The 19253-nt window shown below is 32.9% G+C and overlaps 1 protein-coding gene across 1 annotated transcript in view; it reads left to right on the top strand.

Annotated features, from left to right (window-relative positions):
• LOC106478367 (proclotting enzyme-like) overlaps positions 1-19253 on the top strand; it is a 35306-nt gene that overhangs the window by 1507 nt on the left and 14546 nt on the right. The window contains exons 2-3 of the mRNA XM_013938907.2: positions 10874-10985; positions 13862-14047. Of these exons, the coding sequence (XP_013794361.1) occupies positions 10892-10985; positions 13862-14047 (280 nt within the window). The 5' untranslated portion in view covers positions 10874-10891. The remainder of the gene's footprint in view (positions 1-10873; positions 10986-13861; positions 14048-19253) is intronic.

Here is a 19253-nt window from a genome sequence, read left to right as displayed (position 1 = left end):
GGGCAGAGCACAGATAGCCCTTGTGTAGCTTTGTGCATAATTAAAACAAACAATCTACACTCTTTTTGAAAATCAATAAGGGACGAGATAAAAAAGCTGTGTTAAATATATAATAGATCTAGTACCGATGACTTATGGTTTTGTTTGTTTTGAATATTGCACAAAGCTACACAAAGACTATCTAAGCTTGCTGTCCCTAATTCAGCAGTAATAGACTAGAGGTAAGGCAGCTAGTCAACACTACTCACGCCACCTCTTGGGCTACTCTTCTACCAACGAATTATTGGATTGACCGTCACTTTATAACGCTCTCACTGCTGAAAGAGCGAGCATGTTTGGTGACGAGAAATAGAACTTGTGACCCACAGATTTAAAGTCAACACCTTAACCACTAGTCCATGCTTGCCCCTTATGATAAATACACGCACTTTCGCAGGGGGATGGGGGTTTGGCCGTACCCCTTATCTTTGTAATGTAAAAAAAAAAAATGCTTATATAGTTATAGCGCAGATGCTTATGGTATTTAACGTTTTCTACATAGTCTACACTCTTCTGATGACAGATTAGCACCTTTTGGCTTGAAATAGTCGCATGCATTGGTTTCTTTTGATAGTTTGTAATTGGAAGCCGAAGTCTTATTGCTACTGTCAGGTTTTGTAAGCCGGATTCTTTACAGTAGGTGTCTGTGACTTGTTGACGATAAATTTCAATAATAAACAAACAGCAACACAGTCCACTTGTTTAAAATAATATATTAAAACAAGGCAGCATATATACAAATCTTCGTTACACTGTTGTTTATCACAGTTGTATCCAGAGCTATAAATAATTGTTTTGTTTTTTTTGCCAAAGTCCACACAGGTTGGTCTAATTACTTTAGAATAAAATTGACAAGACGAATTATTCTTCTCTGCTCTGTTATTACAATACAGTCTGTGATAATTTCACAATCACGCAGTCTAGATTTAAATAATAATCTTTCAAAGCGTATTTATACCTCAACAAAAGTCTAGAAGAGTCCACGCAATACCAGATGTTCTGATGCAATAATACTCTATTAAAACAACGAGAAAAATTCAGAAAGTTCTACTAACATGACGCAGCAATATATCAATCGCTAACTCATAGCAATTGAACGTACACGCTACACAACGTATGATTATGATTCGTAAAACCACTTGCCATAAACTCTCGCTACTGAAAATAACTAAATATGACACTCACGTTATATAAACTATCCAAATCATAACGCTCGCATTAAACCTAAAGTGAAACAGTTGTGAATATCTTACAGCTACACGTGGTTTTGCCCACAATCAATCTTCGTCGTGTCACTGAAATATAATAGTTACCGAAGAAAGACTGAGAGCTCTAGCTTTAATACATAATCATTATGACAATGCTATCAACATTGAAACTGCATGTAAGTTATTTAAGGAAAAGCCCCCCCCCCCCAAAAAAATAATGGAGTATGCTAACGTGTTATATCAGTAGTGCATATAGGTACTTATATGATAGCAAATAATTCAAATAGCTAGAATACTATTGTTCTACAAAGTTATTTAAATTAGTAATATAATTTAACAATTAATAATTACTCTTCATGCAGATAAGTACAGTACTTTACCATAATAAAACATATGTATTTATGCTAATTTAAGTTTTAGCTCAGTAGTCTTAATAAAAAAAAATTATTTCCACATGTACATTTAACATGCTTGTATTTATTTCGTAAAATCCAAAAAACTGCTATTTTTGTTGTATTCCATCCATCCTGAAAAGCTTTGGATTGAGCGAAACGTATCGTCGGTAATAGGAATGGCGAATATAGTGTGGTTGGAATACTATGATTATTCACTATTCTAATATTTGGAAATCTCTAAGTGTCTAGATACTAATGCTAGTACTATTGTCTTATGACAAGTACAGTAAAATAAATTATAATCACGCTTCATCCAGCTTGGAAGAAGCGTTCACACCATAAAAATCGTGCTAAAACTTATTTGAAAATTACTGTCTGCGATCTCAAGTACGTGTAAAGGATCGAAACAGGACAATTTTTGTATAAACAGAAAGTAACTTGCTTTATTATTAGGTCAAATATAAACCATAAAATTTCAGTAGACAATTAAACTTGGAGTGTATTTTAAGTTTAGATATTTAGTTATCTAATAAGAACACAGGTATTATCATTCAAGCGGCACATTAAAAGTAGTAGAACTATTGTATAATACATTTTTTGTTACCCTCCAGTGGCACAGCGGTATGTCTGCGGACTTACAACACTAGAAACCAGGTTTAGATACCCGTGGTGGGCAGAGCACAGATAGCCCATTGTATAGCTTTGTGCTTAACTTCAAACAACCACTTCTTTTGTATACAGGATATTTAGTTTGTTTGTTATGCACAAAGCTACACAATGGATTATCTGTTCTCTGCCCACCACGAGTATCGAAACCCGGTTTCTAGCGTTGTAACTCCGCAGACATACCGCTGTGTTACTGGGTGTACAAAAAAGATTGTTGTAACCGATGTTTGCTTTCCACAAGTAATGCACAACATACTTATCTTGATCTTCTTGTTCCTTTGCAACGTATTTGAAGTAGCTCAAGTCAGCCCACATAGCATTAGCATTCAGTCCATTAAAGAAGCTACATCTTATTCTAACATCATCATGTGTTAAATTGCACATTAACTGGACCGTTTGGAAAGAAGCACATACGTTAATGAGGGAGACCACTTGATCATTGAATCGGTGCTCTGTTTGTTCAATCATAATATAAACAAGTTTTTAATTTTTTTTTAAGGTTTGACTTTTTGGCTAATTTAAAGAATCTGCCGCACATCAAAAGCCTTTGCTTTGAGATCTACGACAATTATAGCAATAGAGTTTTCATTACATATATGTCCCTATATCTCTCAAATGTGCTATCGTCGACGCCACAAGCTGAGGATCTGACGACAGGTTTAGGTTTTCTTTTTACAAAACGTTGCTGACATTAGATACTGCACATAAAACTCATTCTAAACTGCTTTGGTAACCAAAAACTAGATTTATTCATTTCCAGCAAGATATCTCTTGCTAACGATGCTAAGTCTGCACCATCTTTGTGTAGGTGCTCGCAGACCATCATAATTGATAAGTGACAAGTTAAGACGACACGAACTGATTTGTAATTACTGAACCGGCGCACTTCGACTGATTCTGGAATTTTTAGTTCTAGTTCTTGCAATGACCTCTGAACCTCGTGCAACACGCATTCACGCTTTGATGACAGCGAATATACGTCTTTGATGACTTGAAGAACCCTCTTCACAGACACGATATTATTTCTAGCGCTGATTAAGACTAAAGATAAAATATGGGCTCTACAATGTACATAAAGTATTTCCCTTCCTGCTCTCTCTGAAAGTATTTTCACACACCACTTAGTTTTCCTGAAAAATTGCCGGCACCATCGAAAGTGCAAGAAATTATTGTCTTGTAATCCAGGTTTTTTTTTTTTTTTCTATAAGCTTTCTGTCAAGTGAACTCACAATGGTTTCGGAATCAGTGCTTGGTAGATCAGTAATGCTCAAACATTTTTTCTTCACCGCAGTCAGTCATATAGCGAATCAAAATTGACAACTGGCTCACATTGCTGATATCTGACGATTCGTCAGCCAATGAGGGAGTAATATTTGTTATTCAATTTCGTCACAATCATCTAGAACTTCGGCAATGTAGGTCAGTAGATCGCAAGCTGTAGCTTTGTTTATATATGTCAAACGGTCGCTCTGAATTTCCAGCCATTGCTTCATGGAATTGTTTTGAAGCATAATAAGATGAGAAATCAAATGTTCATATTTCTTAGTATGTGGGATTTCTTATTCTGCTAAGAAGAAGACGCTTCTCACAAACGCAGCCACTGCTTCCCTGTTGCGGTTCCCCAGTGGCACAGAGCACGGATAGCCCATTGCGTAGCTTTGTGCTTAACTTCAAACAAACAATCCCTGTTACGACTACATTCCTGAGTCGACTGTTGAAAAATGTAAAGTATGAACTGGTTTTTATGACCCTCTTCACGAAGTTTATGCATTGCTTGAGCATGAGTATGTTTCTCGGACTTAGAATGTTTGTCAAGCGTTCCAGTATTCCCAGTTGCTTATCGAAATCTGGTAAACGGTATTCTATGTAGTGCATCTAAATTACTTATAAACAATTCTCTGCAGTACTTACAAAACGTCCCTCCAAGGAATGTGTAAAAAAAACAGCCATTCATATTTCTCTTCCCATTTCTTCTGGTATTTTACCGAAGTTGGTAAAGAGAGTGAGGAAGCTACCTAGCAGGGGTTGACGAATCAACATCACTAGTTCCAAGACTAGGCTGCTTAACTTCAGTTTGAGCCAGAGACTCAGCATCAGTACCATTACTCACTACCTGTAGTCCAGGTTTCTTTGTAACAAATTGTAGAATTGATTTCTGCTACGTACTTCACCAGAGAAAAGTTCAAATCATGAAGTTTAATCATAATATTAAATAACGTAGTAAACAACCACATAACGTAAAAAACACAATTATACAAAGAGTTTCCACATGGGCTTATAAAGCATGAACCGCTTTTCCAGAAGCATCCACACGTCTAATTTACATACTTCGAGAAATTGGAAGAATCTTCGGTAATAAGTCTGTGTTTAGCTTATACTATCTAATTCTCATTCAGGATTCTTTGATACAAACCCCTCCTTCTCGCGACACACTTTGGCTAGCTGTCAAGTTCAAACACGCTTTTCTTTGAGAAGTCACCGGAATTTTGCCTTATTCCGTTTCTATAATCGTTGTGTTCGATGAAATAATAGTGAATCCTGTTATTGACGTCTCCCTGTAAAAAAAATAAAATAACGTCTGTAAAAAAAGACAAAATAGTTAAAATATTTCAGGGGGATTTTTTTTGCAAAGGGGGAAAATTATCCCTGTACACCCCCTAAATTCAGCACTGCTCCCTCCCCAATTAGGGCCGAGCACGGTGATTAGCGTACTGGATTGTGGACTGAGATTCCATGGTTACTGCCAAACAATCGCGATCAGCACCTTGGGGTTGTGGGTGTGGCTGTCAAGTCTCATTATTCGGTCTGACAAGAGTAACACAAGAGTTGCCCGTGAGTGGTGATGACTTTTTGTCTTCACTCTGGTCTATCACTTTAAAATTAGGGATGGCTAATGCAGATAGCCCTCTTGTAGCTTTGCCCGAAATACAACAAAAACAAACACATTTCCCCAAATAAATACGAAATTAAGTTTAAAGACTAAAAACCATGAGGATGTCAGAGCTATTACGTAAAACGTTTGTTATAATAATATATCATTATGACCAAATAAACATAATACAAATCGTCTTGGAAGAAAATAATAATATATGAGGCATAGCGTTGGATATGGTAAAGCTAGATAAGTTCGTATATTCCGTGTGTGGGTTTTGTCGGATGGATTGTAAAATCAGGCTGTTAAAAGAGTGCTGGAAAGACACAGTTTTGATGATCATGTAGTCTTTTTCACACAAGCAGAAAAGAGTGGTTTGGTTGTTCTTAAGCGAAAATCTAAAAAATGAAATACCTGTGCTCTGTCTGCCACGAGTATTGAAACTCGATTTATAGCTTTGTAAGCCAGCGGATTTATCGCTGAGCTATTGGGGGGGGGAGGCAGCAGAAATAAATAAAAAGAGATACTGTTTGCTATAAACGTGTTATTAATTATATTTTGTTAGAATAATAAATTATTGGTTAAGATAAAGCTAAAATAGTACGCTTTCTAAATCTGCCATTTATTACCTTCTCCTATTGTTTTTATATTTTTATTTTTTACTGTTTCACATACAAATTATAGATCAAGTGATTCAACCAGTGTCAATAGATAAATTTTTACGTTTTAACTATATTTAATGTTTCGTTCTTAATATAGAACTCGATAAGGTGAACTACTAAGTTTCTCTTATTTGATTATTCACGGTACTGGATGAGTCACCAAGGATATCACATGTGTTCTCCATTAGGGGAAGCTGCTGTGGCATGAAAGATGCTGTAGATAGAAACAATAATTTGTGTTATTGGAGGCCATGAGGTAGTCAAAGGCTGTGACACTCCTTGTTGATATGAGAGTGGCCCTTAGTCACGTGGATGGCATGCGTGCCCAGAGAGGGGGGGGGACTTTACATATATATATATACTACCACGTTTTCTTTGTTTAATATAAATTTATTAAATTACATTTTGACTAGACTAGATAACGTGTGGTTTTCAAAGAACTTTTGATTCTGCCAGATTGTTTACTTACAGCTTTCCGAGAGAAATTTTTGCTAGATAGCTTTAGCAAGACTTGGGCCAATTTCAGTGTCTGTGATCTGAAGGTGTACTGATGAGAAAGCCCAAAATAAAGCTTCCTCCATATCTCTCTATAGTTGAACCCAAAAGCATTTGTCCAAGTGTTAACTTAAACTTTACTCTGTTCATAATAAAGTATGTGAGTGTTTGCAAACTTGTTTCCAGTCGTTCTTTTGTGTAAAGACTCAGTTAAAGGTAGAGTAAATACAGGCATTACTTCTGTTGAAACCTTCTGTCATTCTATGGATCCTACAGGATATACTTAGATAAATCAGAGCACTATGAGAAAACAGCACAACCTAGAATTATCGTAATCTGCAAAAATGGGTTATTCGGTTGACTTTAGATATTTCTGGTTTTATGCATATAAAATGATCCAATCTATGATACAGCAGTTCAAATTTTTCTTATATATGTTTTTGATGTCCTCTGATGATTAAAATGACATTTAATACATTTGCTTGGATTTTGTTATATAGTTACATGAAACTACGGGTATGGTAAACCAATTTACAGGTCTTGAAATTTGTCCCCAAATTTCGAGACCTTTAGAAGTTACAGGCATGTAATGCCACTGTTGGCTAAAGACACATTGTTTATATAATATATTTTTATAGCTATAAAATCACGAACTCCTCGTTTTGTATTTGTAAGCAAATATAATAACAATCTTTAAAGTTTTTGCCTTGATTTTGGATTTACTGATGGTGAAAAAATAAACCTCTTATAAATCATTCTTGACTTTGACTGTACTTATTTTAAGGGTAGGGTGTAGGCTCGAACTAATGACATTTCAAACTCGTTTTTAGAAATTCAAGTCAAGCTATTTAAGCATTCTTATATCGACTGTTACTTGGTTGTTAAGGTAACATGTATCAGTTTATCATAGTTATGATATATATCTATTTAAATGTGTGTGGTATTATCAGATTAAACTGATTTCTACAAAGAGTATTATTAGGTAGGTCCATTTTATGATGGGAGGAATGGCAAGATAAATCACGAAGTAATGCTGACTTTCAGTGAATATGAAACAAATAGACTGGATATGATGTATAATACAAAATGACAACAAAATTTATTCACAAAGACAAAAACACAGAGTGCCTATTTGCATTGGACATAGAACATGTGCCTGTCATTGAACTTATGAAATGATTAACTGATTTTCTTCCCTCGAGATGTCTTTCTATTATTTTGTTGTATAAGAGTATTTTATTTTTGTACTGTAATCTGTTGAACATTCTATGTCAGAATGTTTTTTTCTCAATGGGAAATATGAGATTTACTCATAGCTATTAGTACTACTGGTCATTCTTATTTAACATAGGGGGGTGTTGTAACCTCGAAATAACATCTGAACTACCAGGGAAGGACGCTGCTGTCGACAGTCTTGTGCAATTTCTAGGATTATAACAATTCAATTTCATGGGCAGAACAGGCGATATCTCTAGAGAACAACAAAGGAACAAAGCAGTAACAAAAAAGCCGATTTAACAACTGTCTGGACCACATATTATGCGTAAATGGAATAGATTTAGCATAAACATGCTTTTCCGTAACTTTTTACATTAAACTAAGAAGATAGAAAAGGTAGGGCCATGCACACCACACTTTTCTTCCCTATCTGTTTCTGATTTGTCCTTAAGCCAACAATCAATTTTAATTTTTAAAATAATTAACTTTATACTCTTGCCAAAGTCTAGGATAGGAGTGTATTAACTTTTTCTTGCACCTGTAATAATTCCCATGAAACTTGGGTGACACAACTCTTAAACAAAGAAATACAACTTAAAATGACAAAAACTATTTAATAAAGATTTAAAATACACTATAATAGATAATGAAATAATAAAGCAATAGAAATAAAACACCTTTTAATTCAACAGATTACAGTACAAAAATAAAATACTCTTATACAACGAAATAATATAAAATGTATTTAACAGAGAAATACATAATGCAAAAATAAACTTTTTAACAAAGATATAATTACAAACATAATTAAAAAGAACTTTAACATACAAAACTATACCACCCTAGTCACATAATAAATTGAAATGTCCTTTAACAATGAAAAATGTATACTTAATCATTATAGTACTTGTCAAATGTTAAGTTATGTTCGCCTATTGTCAGTTAAAGGCTTTTTCTTATACTTTTTAATAGTATAAATATATACTGTGTTGTTGTAATTGTTGGTCTTAGGATTCTTCTATAGTAGGTGTCTGTGACTTGTTGGCGATAAATTCAAAAATAAACGAACAGCATTCACTCCACTTGTTTTCAAAATATATATATATATATTCAGAACTAGTTAAACGTATGTACAACAAATTATTTACACTATAGAGATCACAGGCATATCATAAACACTACATAGTTCTCTTAGTTTTGTCAAAAGTCCACTTAGGCCTATTCAATTGCTTTAGAACTTCATTTGACAAGTCGAACTATTTTTCTCTATTATTATCGCCAAACTATCCGAGTATAGTTCACTTTCTTTATTGTCGAGTTACCACGGTTGTATCCTACACTTCTAAAATCGTCTGCTCCTTTTTCTCTCTTTGTATTTACGAGAATCGTCTGTCTATTTGTCAAAGTCCACTGAGGCTAGTTCAATTACTTTAGAACTCTCTTTGACGAAATAAACTATTCTTCTTATCCATTTCAACACCATTAGTCTCACTCTAATATATCAACCGTTAGGCCTATATTAATCATTAGGCCTTCCACTTCTACGACGATTACTTTGCGTTTAATTTTTCTTTGGCCGAATTCCTTCTAGTAACTTCACTCTAATTCTCGTCTGCTCTGTCTTTGTCTGTCTGCCTATTTTCTCATATATAGGCCTACTTCCAATAATCGTCTGCTTTTTGTCAAAGTCCACAGAGGCAGGTTCAATTGCTTTAGAAGATCTTTTGACGAGACAAATTATTCTCCTAAAATGTCAGAAAAAATGTTAATCTCACTTTACCATATCAATTGGCTATTGACTTCTACGACGTCAACCTTATGTTTTCTAACCTTTCCTTGGGCCGCATTTCTACTTGCCGTGAGTTTAGTTTCTGTATTTGTTTTGTCTGTCTACTTTCCTGCTCACCTCACACTATTTATATGTTTATTGCTTAATCTTCTGCTCACCTTCTATAAATTTCTATCCTCGACATAAGTAAATCTCACGCGACATTTTATGCTCTATATACCAATGAGTTATAAACACAACATACGACTCTTACCAATATACGTAACTAAACTTGTCATAAAATTTACTTTAAAAAATTGCTTCTAACTCTCTTGTTATTAAAAACTAAACAATAATAAAATATTCACTCAGAAAATATATTAATCAATAATATCTACACTAAGTAGTCTTTTATATCATTTTAGTCATAAATAGAAATATTCACAAAGTCGCAAATAAAACAAGCAATTAAGAAAAAGGAACCTTCTGTTTACAATTCTTAGTAATCACCTTTGAAAATGTACTTCATAGTTACAACAGTAGCACAGCGGTATGTCTGCGGACTTACAACGCTAGAATCCGGGTTTCGATACCCATGATGGGTAGAGCACAAATAGCCCATTGTGTAGCTTTGTCCTTAATTACAAACAAACTTATTGAGCAGTGAGTTGTGGGGAAGAAAAACTAGATACGAAATAATATTTTTACACACCTTTGATTTTGAAACCGAAAAGGCTAAATTAAAACGAATGTCGAGAAAAAAAAACATCTGCAGTTTGCGTGATTTTGATCACGAATTGTAGTCTTATTGATTTTTAATACTTCTTCAGCTTTTTATTAGTTTCCACGAGATTCAGAGAACAGTGAGAGAAACACTAAGTTATTAATTTTAAAATGTCTGTTTGGCAGTGCTTTTTTCTGAAACAAAACATATTACTACTTTACATATGTTAGAGTTGTTTGTTTGTTTGTTTTTAATTATGCACAAAGCTACACAAGGGCTATCTGTGCTCTGCCCACCACGGGTATCGAAACCCGATTTCTAGCGTTGTAAGTCCGCAGACATACCGCTGTGCCACTGGGGGGCGCATATGTTAGAGAGAGAACAGTGGTGTAAGTGGCGTGGTTATTGAATATCTATATATTTATAATAGAGAATTCATTCTTAAAGGGGGCAAGTGTGATATGGAGGTTAGTGTGCTAGGCTGTGGATAAATTATTGCTACTTTTCGTACATAAAGTGTTGCTTAGGTTGTAAATCTTAATAATGTTCTGAAAAACAAAACAAAAACAACTAATCTTTCATGTTGCGACCTTCTGCGAACCACAAAGGACAGTAAATAATTATGGTAATCTGAAACAGACACTTGCTACCTTTAAAATGCCAAAATCCTGCTATAATACGTGAAAAACAAACTTAATCTTAAATTTAGAATGATAATGCAACATAAATCATCGTCTCTTATTCAAGAAGTTTATTATTTTTAAGAATTTGACTGCACTGTTACAATATTTGTATATTTGTGTAGCTATTATTTTCGTATATTTAGGTAAAAAAAAACATCGTTATGGTTATGAGAGCGAACCTCTTTCCAGTACTGTGTGTACCAGTTTTTCTCTTGTCAATTACCGTCAGCAGTGATGACAGTAAACAACAGAGGTGTGAGTAACTTTTATGTTTGTCTAAGTAAAATTTATGTACGGTTAAAACATACTTCTACATTCTTGTACTGATAGTATTATTTACATCATACTTATTTTATTATAATTCTTAGGGTTTATAACGCTAAAAACTGGGTCATAATACGCGCGGTGAGCAGAGCACACAGATAATCCATTGTGTGTCTTTACGCTTAACACCAAACAAAATTTTTAATGTATACCAGAAAAATTTAGAGATGTACTAATAGGAGACTATGCCTATAACTTGACACTTTGGAACTCGTATTGCAACATGGAGTATAGGCTTATTATGATAAGCTGTATATGAAACCAGTAATGCAACTGGTCCAAAAAAAAAGCTTGAAATTTGCCTTTTAATTATATTTAAAATGATATTTCAGTCAATGCTGTAGCTTACTTCAGTGATTGTACTCCATGGACATTGCTAGATATAGAGTTTAGGCGAAAGGCTACTTTTGAAATAATTATTTGAAATAAAACTTTTACATAAAATTACTACTCGTTAGTTACAAATTTTGAATTCGAATAACCCGTACATCTAATTTTTAAGAATTAGAGATTTATGCGAGTTTATTATATAAGATATAGATGACTTTAAGTTCTTTGTCTAAAAATGTTTAGAATTTAGGGTCCCCTACTATAGTAGTCCAGAGAGCACATGCATATCAGATTTCAAAATCTTTGTAAAAATAATAATTCTAACTATATTTCAAGTGATATTTTATCATTTGTAGGATTTATTTAGTGTAATTTTCAAAATTTGTTTATTTTAGCATAAAGCCGCATTGAGCTATTTGTAGCGTCCACTGCATGGAATCAACACCCAGATTTTAGCGTTCCTTCAGTTTCTCATATTTGTTTTTAGTACAGCCTTTTGGTTCCACCCCTTTTATGACCTCACAGTATGTGATGTGAACAAATATTAATGAAATGCAGTTTTGGAAATAGCTACAGGCAAAATTTTAATATCAGTTAGAGCAGATTATAAAATATTTACTTTAATGTAAATTGAATAAAGTGGTGTGATAAGTAACTTATGGTTTCGTGGGAAAATGATTAGCTGTAACTCTATAATTTAGGGGGAACTATAGAAAATTTATGATCAAACCATAGCTCTATGGCCCTCAGCGGTAAGTCTGAAGGTTTACAATGCTAAAAACCTGGTTTCGATACCCGTGGTGGGCACAGCCCAGATAGCTTATTGTGTGACTTTATGCTTATCAACAAACAAATAGATCTGTGATTTTTTTACAGTTTCCTTAGACGTTCTTTTTGTTCCTAAAACGTTTTTATTTAAAATTATATTTTTTAAAAGCTACAGAAATATTTTCCTATGACACGACATAAGGTAAAATAGTTAAAGCGTATTGTAGTCGACGGCAAAATGTTTCACTGTCTCAAATTCCAATTTACTGAATATGATTCTTAATTTATTATATTCCCACATCGTAGACAATAAAGCAAATTATTAGTTATTGAAAATAACTATATATATATATAATATATATATCTATATATAATAAATAACCTATATTATTAGACATAATATCACCTGACGCCATTGTTAGAGGTCAAGTCTTAGGTAACTAATATATCTTTGTCAGTTGTCACTGTGATTTCTTACAATTTATAGTTTTGCCCACTGCAGGTATCGCAACCCAAATTTTAGCGTGATAAGCTCTCAGACGTACCGCTAAGCCACCTGCAGCGTATTTTCACTGGCAGAAAAAAAAAAGAGGCATGTCAATGACACCTCCAGTCCAGAAAAGGGTAATTTGTTATCTACGCTCATGAACATAGATTGACATACAGATAGGTTAGATAGAAATTCTCATTTTCGTTATAATCGAATATATTAGACTAAAAAAATGTTTTGGAACATGAATTTACTATTGTGGGAATCTTATAAGCATACTAATTATTTTCCTTTCTACAAATGTGAATTGACGAAAAGGTGAATAAATGACAAAAACAACCGACATAAACAAATATCTGTACCTGTAATTTCACTGGGTAATACCAATGTTATCGACCTTTCTTACGATGTCCTTATGCTCAAGACTATAGTTTTTAGTTGATCGTAATTCTAGCTGTGCTATATCTGAGGTGATAAGTTTCATTTTTGAGAAATAGCTAACCAAAAACAAAATTTTTGAAATAAGTGAAATTTTGATGAATCATTTAAATTTTTTTCATAAGAAATCAAGATATATATTACCGAAGAAAAATATTAAGATAATTTTTTGTGATATGCTGGAAAGTATGCACTTTTTAACAATTAATTTATCATTCCACTACGAAATTTGAATTTTTGACAGTAATAGATTTTGTTTTCATTTCGTAGAGTTAATTATAGCAGAAATTTATATTTTTGTTTTTAAATTGTATAAGAGATGTTGACCTAGTTATTTTTTCCATCTTACTTTACTAGTAACCTAATCCCTTCATTTACAAATTGACGGAAGGAGAGTCACGCATAAAGACTGATCTTCAAGAAATAAAATATCCTGCTGCTGACTTTTCTTAGCTGTTGGAGGTTGATACTGTTCATAACTGCAGATTTCAGCATGTTGTGATTTGAAATTTATTACACGATATCACTCAATTTGTTTGTTTGTTTCAGCTGGCGACTTATTAAATTATCCTATCTACGTTGTTTTGACTATTTTTAAAATTTATACAGGTGCAATTCAAAAAGTCCTCAAAGCAAATGATATATTAAAATGTTAACGCAAATGAGGGAATTTTTCTAATGGCTACCATTTTGTAAGTTACTTAGAAAACTTTATTAATATTACCTATTTTTACTAACTACGTTTTACGAAAAAGTCAAAAGTACGTTTTGTTCTTTGCAGTTGTTTATTCCAATGACACGGAAAATGAGTGTTTGAAAAATGGCGTCTATAAAGGAGTTTGTAAAACTGTCCAAGAATGCCCAGAACTTTTACATAAGGATTCCAAACTGCTTAATGAGAACAACTGTGGTTTTAAAGGCATTATACCTTTAGTTTGTTGTCCAGAGTCAATTATACCCCGTGAAGGTGGGTATCTATTGTTGTCCTATAATTACAAATATTGTTTTCATGTTATAACAATGTTACGTATGTCAGTGTTTTATCACATATTCATTTGAAGGAAACAAATAATTTACTATTATCTATCATGAAATAATTTTATAATACCTAATATTTATATATATATATTGAATGAATTAACATACAGAAATTAATAAACTCTTTTTGCTACATAATAAATGTGATTAATTGTTATATTTAGTTACGTTTCCTGAACGTTTATATGTTAATCGTCCTTAAAAAGGGCGCTAATTTAAATATCATGCAATAATTTAAAATTTACTGTTTCACTAGTTTGATTTTATGATATCCACATAATTTAGCAAAATAATTCATTTACACATGTTACTTTATAGTTTTATCTTACACGAGTCTTACAAGGGTGGATGGTGTTGCTACCACATATGATTACATCATCAGTATCTAGACTAAATTATGTTAAATCCATTATTTAACGACAATCTTACTGTCCGTAAGATTTTATGAAACCTGCTGTTATCCATTATTTGAATTAAGTCACAACTTACTTTTCTGTTTTCAATTGTATATGTTTATTTGTATTACACGTATTTTCCAAAGGTGAGCAATGTTACGAAAGATTGTATAGATATCTTAATGTGCATTTAATTGCGTGTGTTTGACAAAGATGCTTCTATTCTTCCGTAGGACAGTATGCAGCACACACACACCTTCTTTTCATTTCCATCTGTGGTTCATTGACACCATGGAGACATTTCACTCTGATTCATAGTGGCAAGTTTATTCTATCTAACTTCAAAACACATGAGCTGCAAACTTTCTATACACATATAACGAATGTTTCACAAACTTTAATTTTAACATCTAGTTAATAAACTCTGTAGTAAATCATTTTGCTACACAATAAATGTGATTAATCATTATAATAGAATAAAGGCATTTACAATTTTTCATAAATCTTTGTGGACTGAACTTTTTTGGACAGATATCGACAACGATAATAAGTATAATATATATACAATATTGTTCACACACACACACAGATGAATACGGCCCTTACATTATTTTTGTTGTTGTACTGGACTGAACTTTTTTAGACAGATATCGACAACGATAATAAGTATAATATATATACAATATTGTTCACACACACACAGATGGATACGGCCCTTACATTATTTTTGTTGTTGTACGTTTAAGTTCGAAAGTTTTTCTTGATGATTTTTTTTATGTTGAGATTATATGGAGGCAGTCCTAACAGATCAAAATATTCTCCTTTCTCCTATCGACCAATGTGAATACAGATCCAGTGGCTAACAGATTAGTGAACTGGATCTAAATTGACGATGTATAATTGTTTTCTGCATAATCAGGTAGTTGATCACAGGCAAACACACCTCCAAACTTCTTTCGTGTACACAAATCTTACTCGTTGGTAAAAGAGTAGCCCAAGAGTTGGCGGTGGGTGGTGATGACTAGCTGCCTTCCCTCTAGTCTTACACTGCTAAATTAGGGACTTCTAGCGCAGATAACCTTCGTGTAGCTTTGCGCAAAATTCAAAACAAACCAACAAACAATGTGTGTAAAGTTTTAGTTTTAGTACTATATAAGAATTCTTTACTTTTTCATCAAGCCTGGCGAGATAATGTATGGAATTACAAATATCTTCACGTGATCACACCCATACAGACAGTATTTATATAAACGAAGGATGATGACCTCATTGTCTCAACACGTCATCAATGGCTAGAAAAAAGTAGCGAAAACTTTTATTAAAATAAAAGTCAATTATAATACATTGTCACTATGTATTTACATTATACTTAATATTGACAATAAACAGTTCAAACTCTACATAATCACATATTTCTACATAAATGTAATGTTCACCATGCTTTAATTACAGTTTTCGTATGTCACTGAAATTTTAAAGTCAGTAAAGATATTCACACTACATAGTGATACAAAACACTAAATGTGTATTCATGATATTCCATTTCTCAATATTTGACGGGATGTTTCAGTTAGCGTAGAATAATTGCATACTTTGCCCGACGTACAGTAAATGGTCAGATGTTCAGACTGTGTCAGTCGACTTAGAATAATTTTTCAAAATTGAGATCCATTCAGTTCAGTGGTAACAGAGTTAGTTGTTTCCAGGTGGTGGTGGTGGTGGTAAACTCGTTCATAAGTTTAGTTTACAACAAACAGTCTAAGTTTTATTTAAGTATTAACAAACTTCCATTAATATATCATATTTGGTCACTAGTGTTTCAGACTCAGAAAATGTAGTTTGTTAAAACTGACATAAATATTTGAAACAATGTTACGGTAACATGTATTATCTCTTTCACCTAAAAAAACTTAACTTTATGTACACTATACTATTTAAACATTTTAGTTTAACAAATCATCGAATACATTTTTCACCAATGATCAATATCTAAAAAGATTTGACAGTCATAATCGTAAAAGAATCTTTAGTTATAAATCATGTGATTATTATTCGACTATTTCAAAACAGATGTTTCTTCACGTTGCTTTTGAAACTGTTACCATATCACGAATTATCTTTCATTTACACTTTGCAGATAGATAATCCATTATATAAAAATCATCAGTTATAGATCAGTATTCTGTGATTTTCTTATATGAAACTCACTTCTTATCATAGATTAATATACTATTATTGGTATATATAAGTAAAACCTCAGAGTTAAGTATCATACATACTGAAACATTTGTTAACAAAACTTCAAGATATACTAATATGCTACTTACGAAAACATCTTAGTTTATAAAATACTGATTTACAGCTCAATGTAATAATATCTGTGGTATATACTTGTCCAAGCATGTTATTAGTCACCATAAATGAAACATAAGGGGCATTCTCCAAAGCAATCAAAGTTTCTTTATTTTAGAAACTATAAAAAACATATCATGCACTTGAAATCCATAACTGTTGATTGTTCCGCGTTATGCTGAACATTAGGTCTTGACCTTCATATACCATTCCCCCAATTTAAAAATTACATGTTGCCTTCAAAATATGTAAGTAAAGACATGTAAAGTATCACACATATTCAAACATAGTGTTTACTTTCTGTCATTTCAGAAAAACCTTTGCAATCAAAACAAACTGTATGTCCACTATACATCAACTCTGGCATTGAAGAATGGGTTTTTAACAGTCAGCAAAACAAATTTATTAATTCTTATACTTTACATAACAATATAGAAAGCTAAATGTACATTCACGAAATTCTCAATATTTTATTGGACAATAGGAAAATATTTTCTACTTCTAAGTTACTACTTTCTGTTTTTCATTTAGAACACACATATTTGTCATTTAACTATTTTAGACTTATTGTTAATTTCAAATACAGAAATGATTGAGAGGGTGGAAATTGGGGAACATGTGGGTGCAAGTGATCATTGCTTTATTAGGTTCAATATTTTTCTCCATATGGAGATAAGGAATAATGATATTTTAATATTATGAGATAAAATTAAAGAAAAGCATAAGAAATTTAAATTGACTGGTACGACAGGAGACTTAGAAGATCAAGAAAGTTGGTGAAACAGGAAATTAGGACATCAAAAGGATATATGAGAAAAGTTTGGCTGAAAATGTAAAAATTAACAGTAAGGATTTCTTTAAATACATTACAGGTAAACAAAATGTTAGGATGGGGATAGGACCCTTGAGGGATGATAAAGGAAGGCTAATATCTGATCATTATGAGATGGCTGGGTTATTAAATTTTTACTTTTTCTTTGGTTTTTACTAATGAGGATTTAAGCAGTATTCCATATTTTGATCAGTTGATAAGTGGAAACTAGATCAAACAAGATGACTGCATTATGTATATATATTTCTGTGTTATATTTGTAAAATTATATAATTATTTCTAGATGGTTTCTGGTGAAGAAAGCCATCCTGAACAGTTTCAAAAAACCTTTCTCCCTCATGGTTTGACTCTAGAATTTCCCAATCTATATGCCTGAAATTAAAATCACCCATAATTATGACTTCATTAACAGCTGAAATCTTAATCTCATTGTAAAGTTTCTTACTAATTTCATCAGTATCATTTGGTGGTCTGTAACAAATTCCCAATACAAGCCTTTTTCCTTTATATCTACTAATATAAATCCAAATGGATAATATCTCTTTGCTAGTATCTTTGATATCCTCAGCTTCAACAGGATGTAACTCACATTTTACATATAAAGCCACTCCTCTCCCCCTCTTTAATTCTCTATTCTTATTAAATAGCCTGTCACCCTGTATATCAAAAAAATTTCTGTCATCAAAATCATCTACACTTAACCATGTTTAACGTTATTCTCATTATATCAAAATCCTCCATTCCTACCAGTGCTCTAAAGTTATCTATTTTATTTTTTATTCTTCTAGCATTATAATAGTAACAAGTAAGCCTATCCATACAACTACTTCTATACAATTTTCCTATGCTAAGCTTTTCTCTGCCTCTTATTCTTTTTGCATTCAGTTTTTCCTGCCTCTCACCACTGTCTAGCCCTACTTTAAAACTTCCCTTACAGCTGAGTTAATACCCTTAGCAAACAAGACAGCCCCTACTCTATTTAAATGTAAACCATCCATTTCAAAAAGCTCTCTTCCTCCACTGAACTGATCCCACAAGTCCAACCAGCGAATCTGCTCATCCCTACATACAAACCTTAGCCTAGCATTTATCACTAGTGATCTACTTATAACTTCATCCCTACAGTTAATTTAGGGCAGTATCCCTGACAAAATTAAGTTAGGACCGATTTTGTAAATGCCTTTATCAACCAATTGTACTTATTAATTAGCTCCTCTGACCTACCTTTCCTCACATCATTAGCCCCCCTATATGCACTACAAAACCGCATTTCTGCTAGCCCCCTTTATTATATCTCTTGCTCTGTCAGTTATATCCTCCAGCTGTACCCCTGAACAGCATAATCTGATTCTTTTCTCCCTATTTACCCCACAGACTATTCTACCCACAAGCCTTATCAAGGAATCACCTATAATTATAACCTCCTTATCATCCACATCCTTCTCTGACCCTTTTGTTTTCCTTCCCTCCAATAGTTCTTCATCTACAGAAGCCAAGGGATAAAATTTGTTGATCAACAAAATAGGCTTAATATAACTACTTTTAGTCCTAACAGT

This window comes from Limulus polyphemus, unplaced genomic scaffold, assembly GCF_000517525.1.
Source record: "Limulus polyphemus unplaced genomic scaffold, Limulus_polyphemus-2.1.2 Scaffold204, whole genome shotgun sequence".
In the NCBI taxonomy this organism is placed as follows: domain Eukaryota; kingdom Metazoa; phylum Arthropoda; class Merostomata; order Xiphosura; family Limulidae; genus Limulus; species Limulus polyphemus.
Note: the sequence above shows the minus strand (reverse complement) of the source record. Positions and strands in the feature narration are given on the sequence as shown.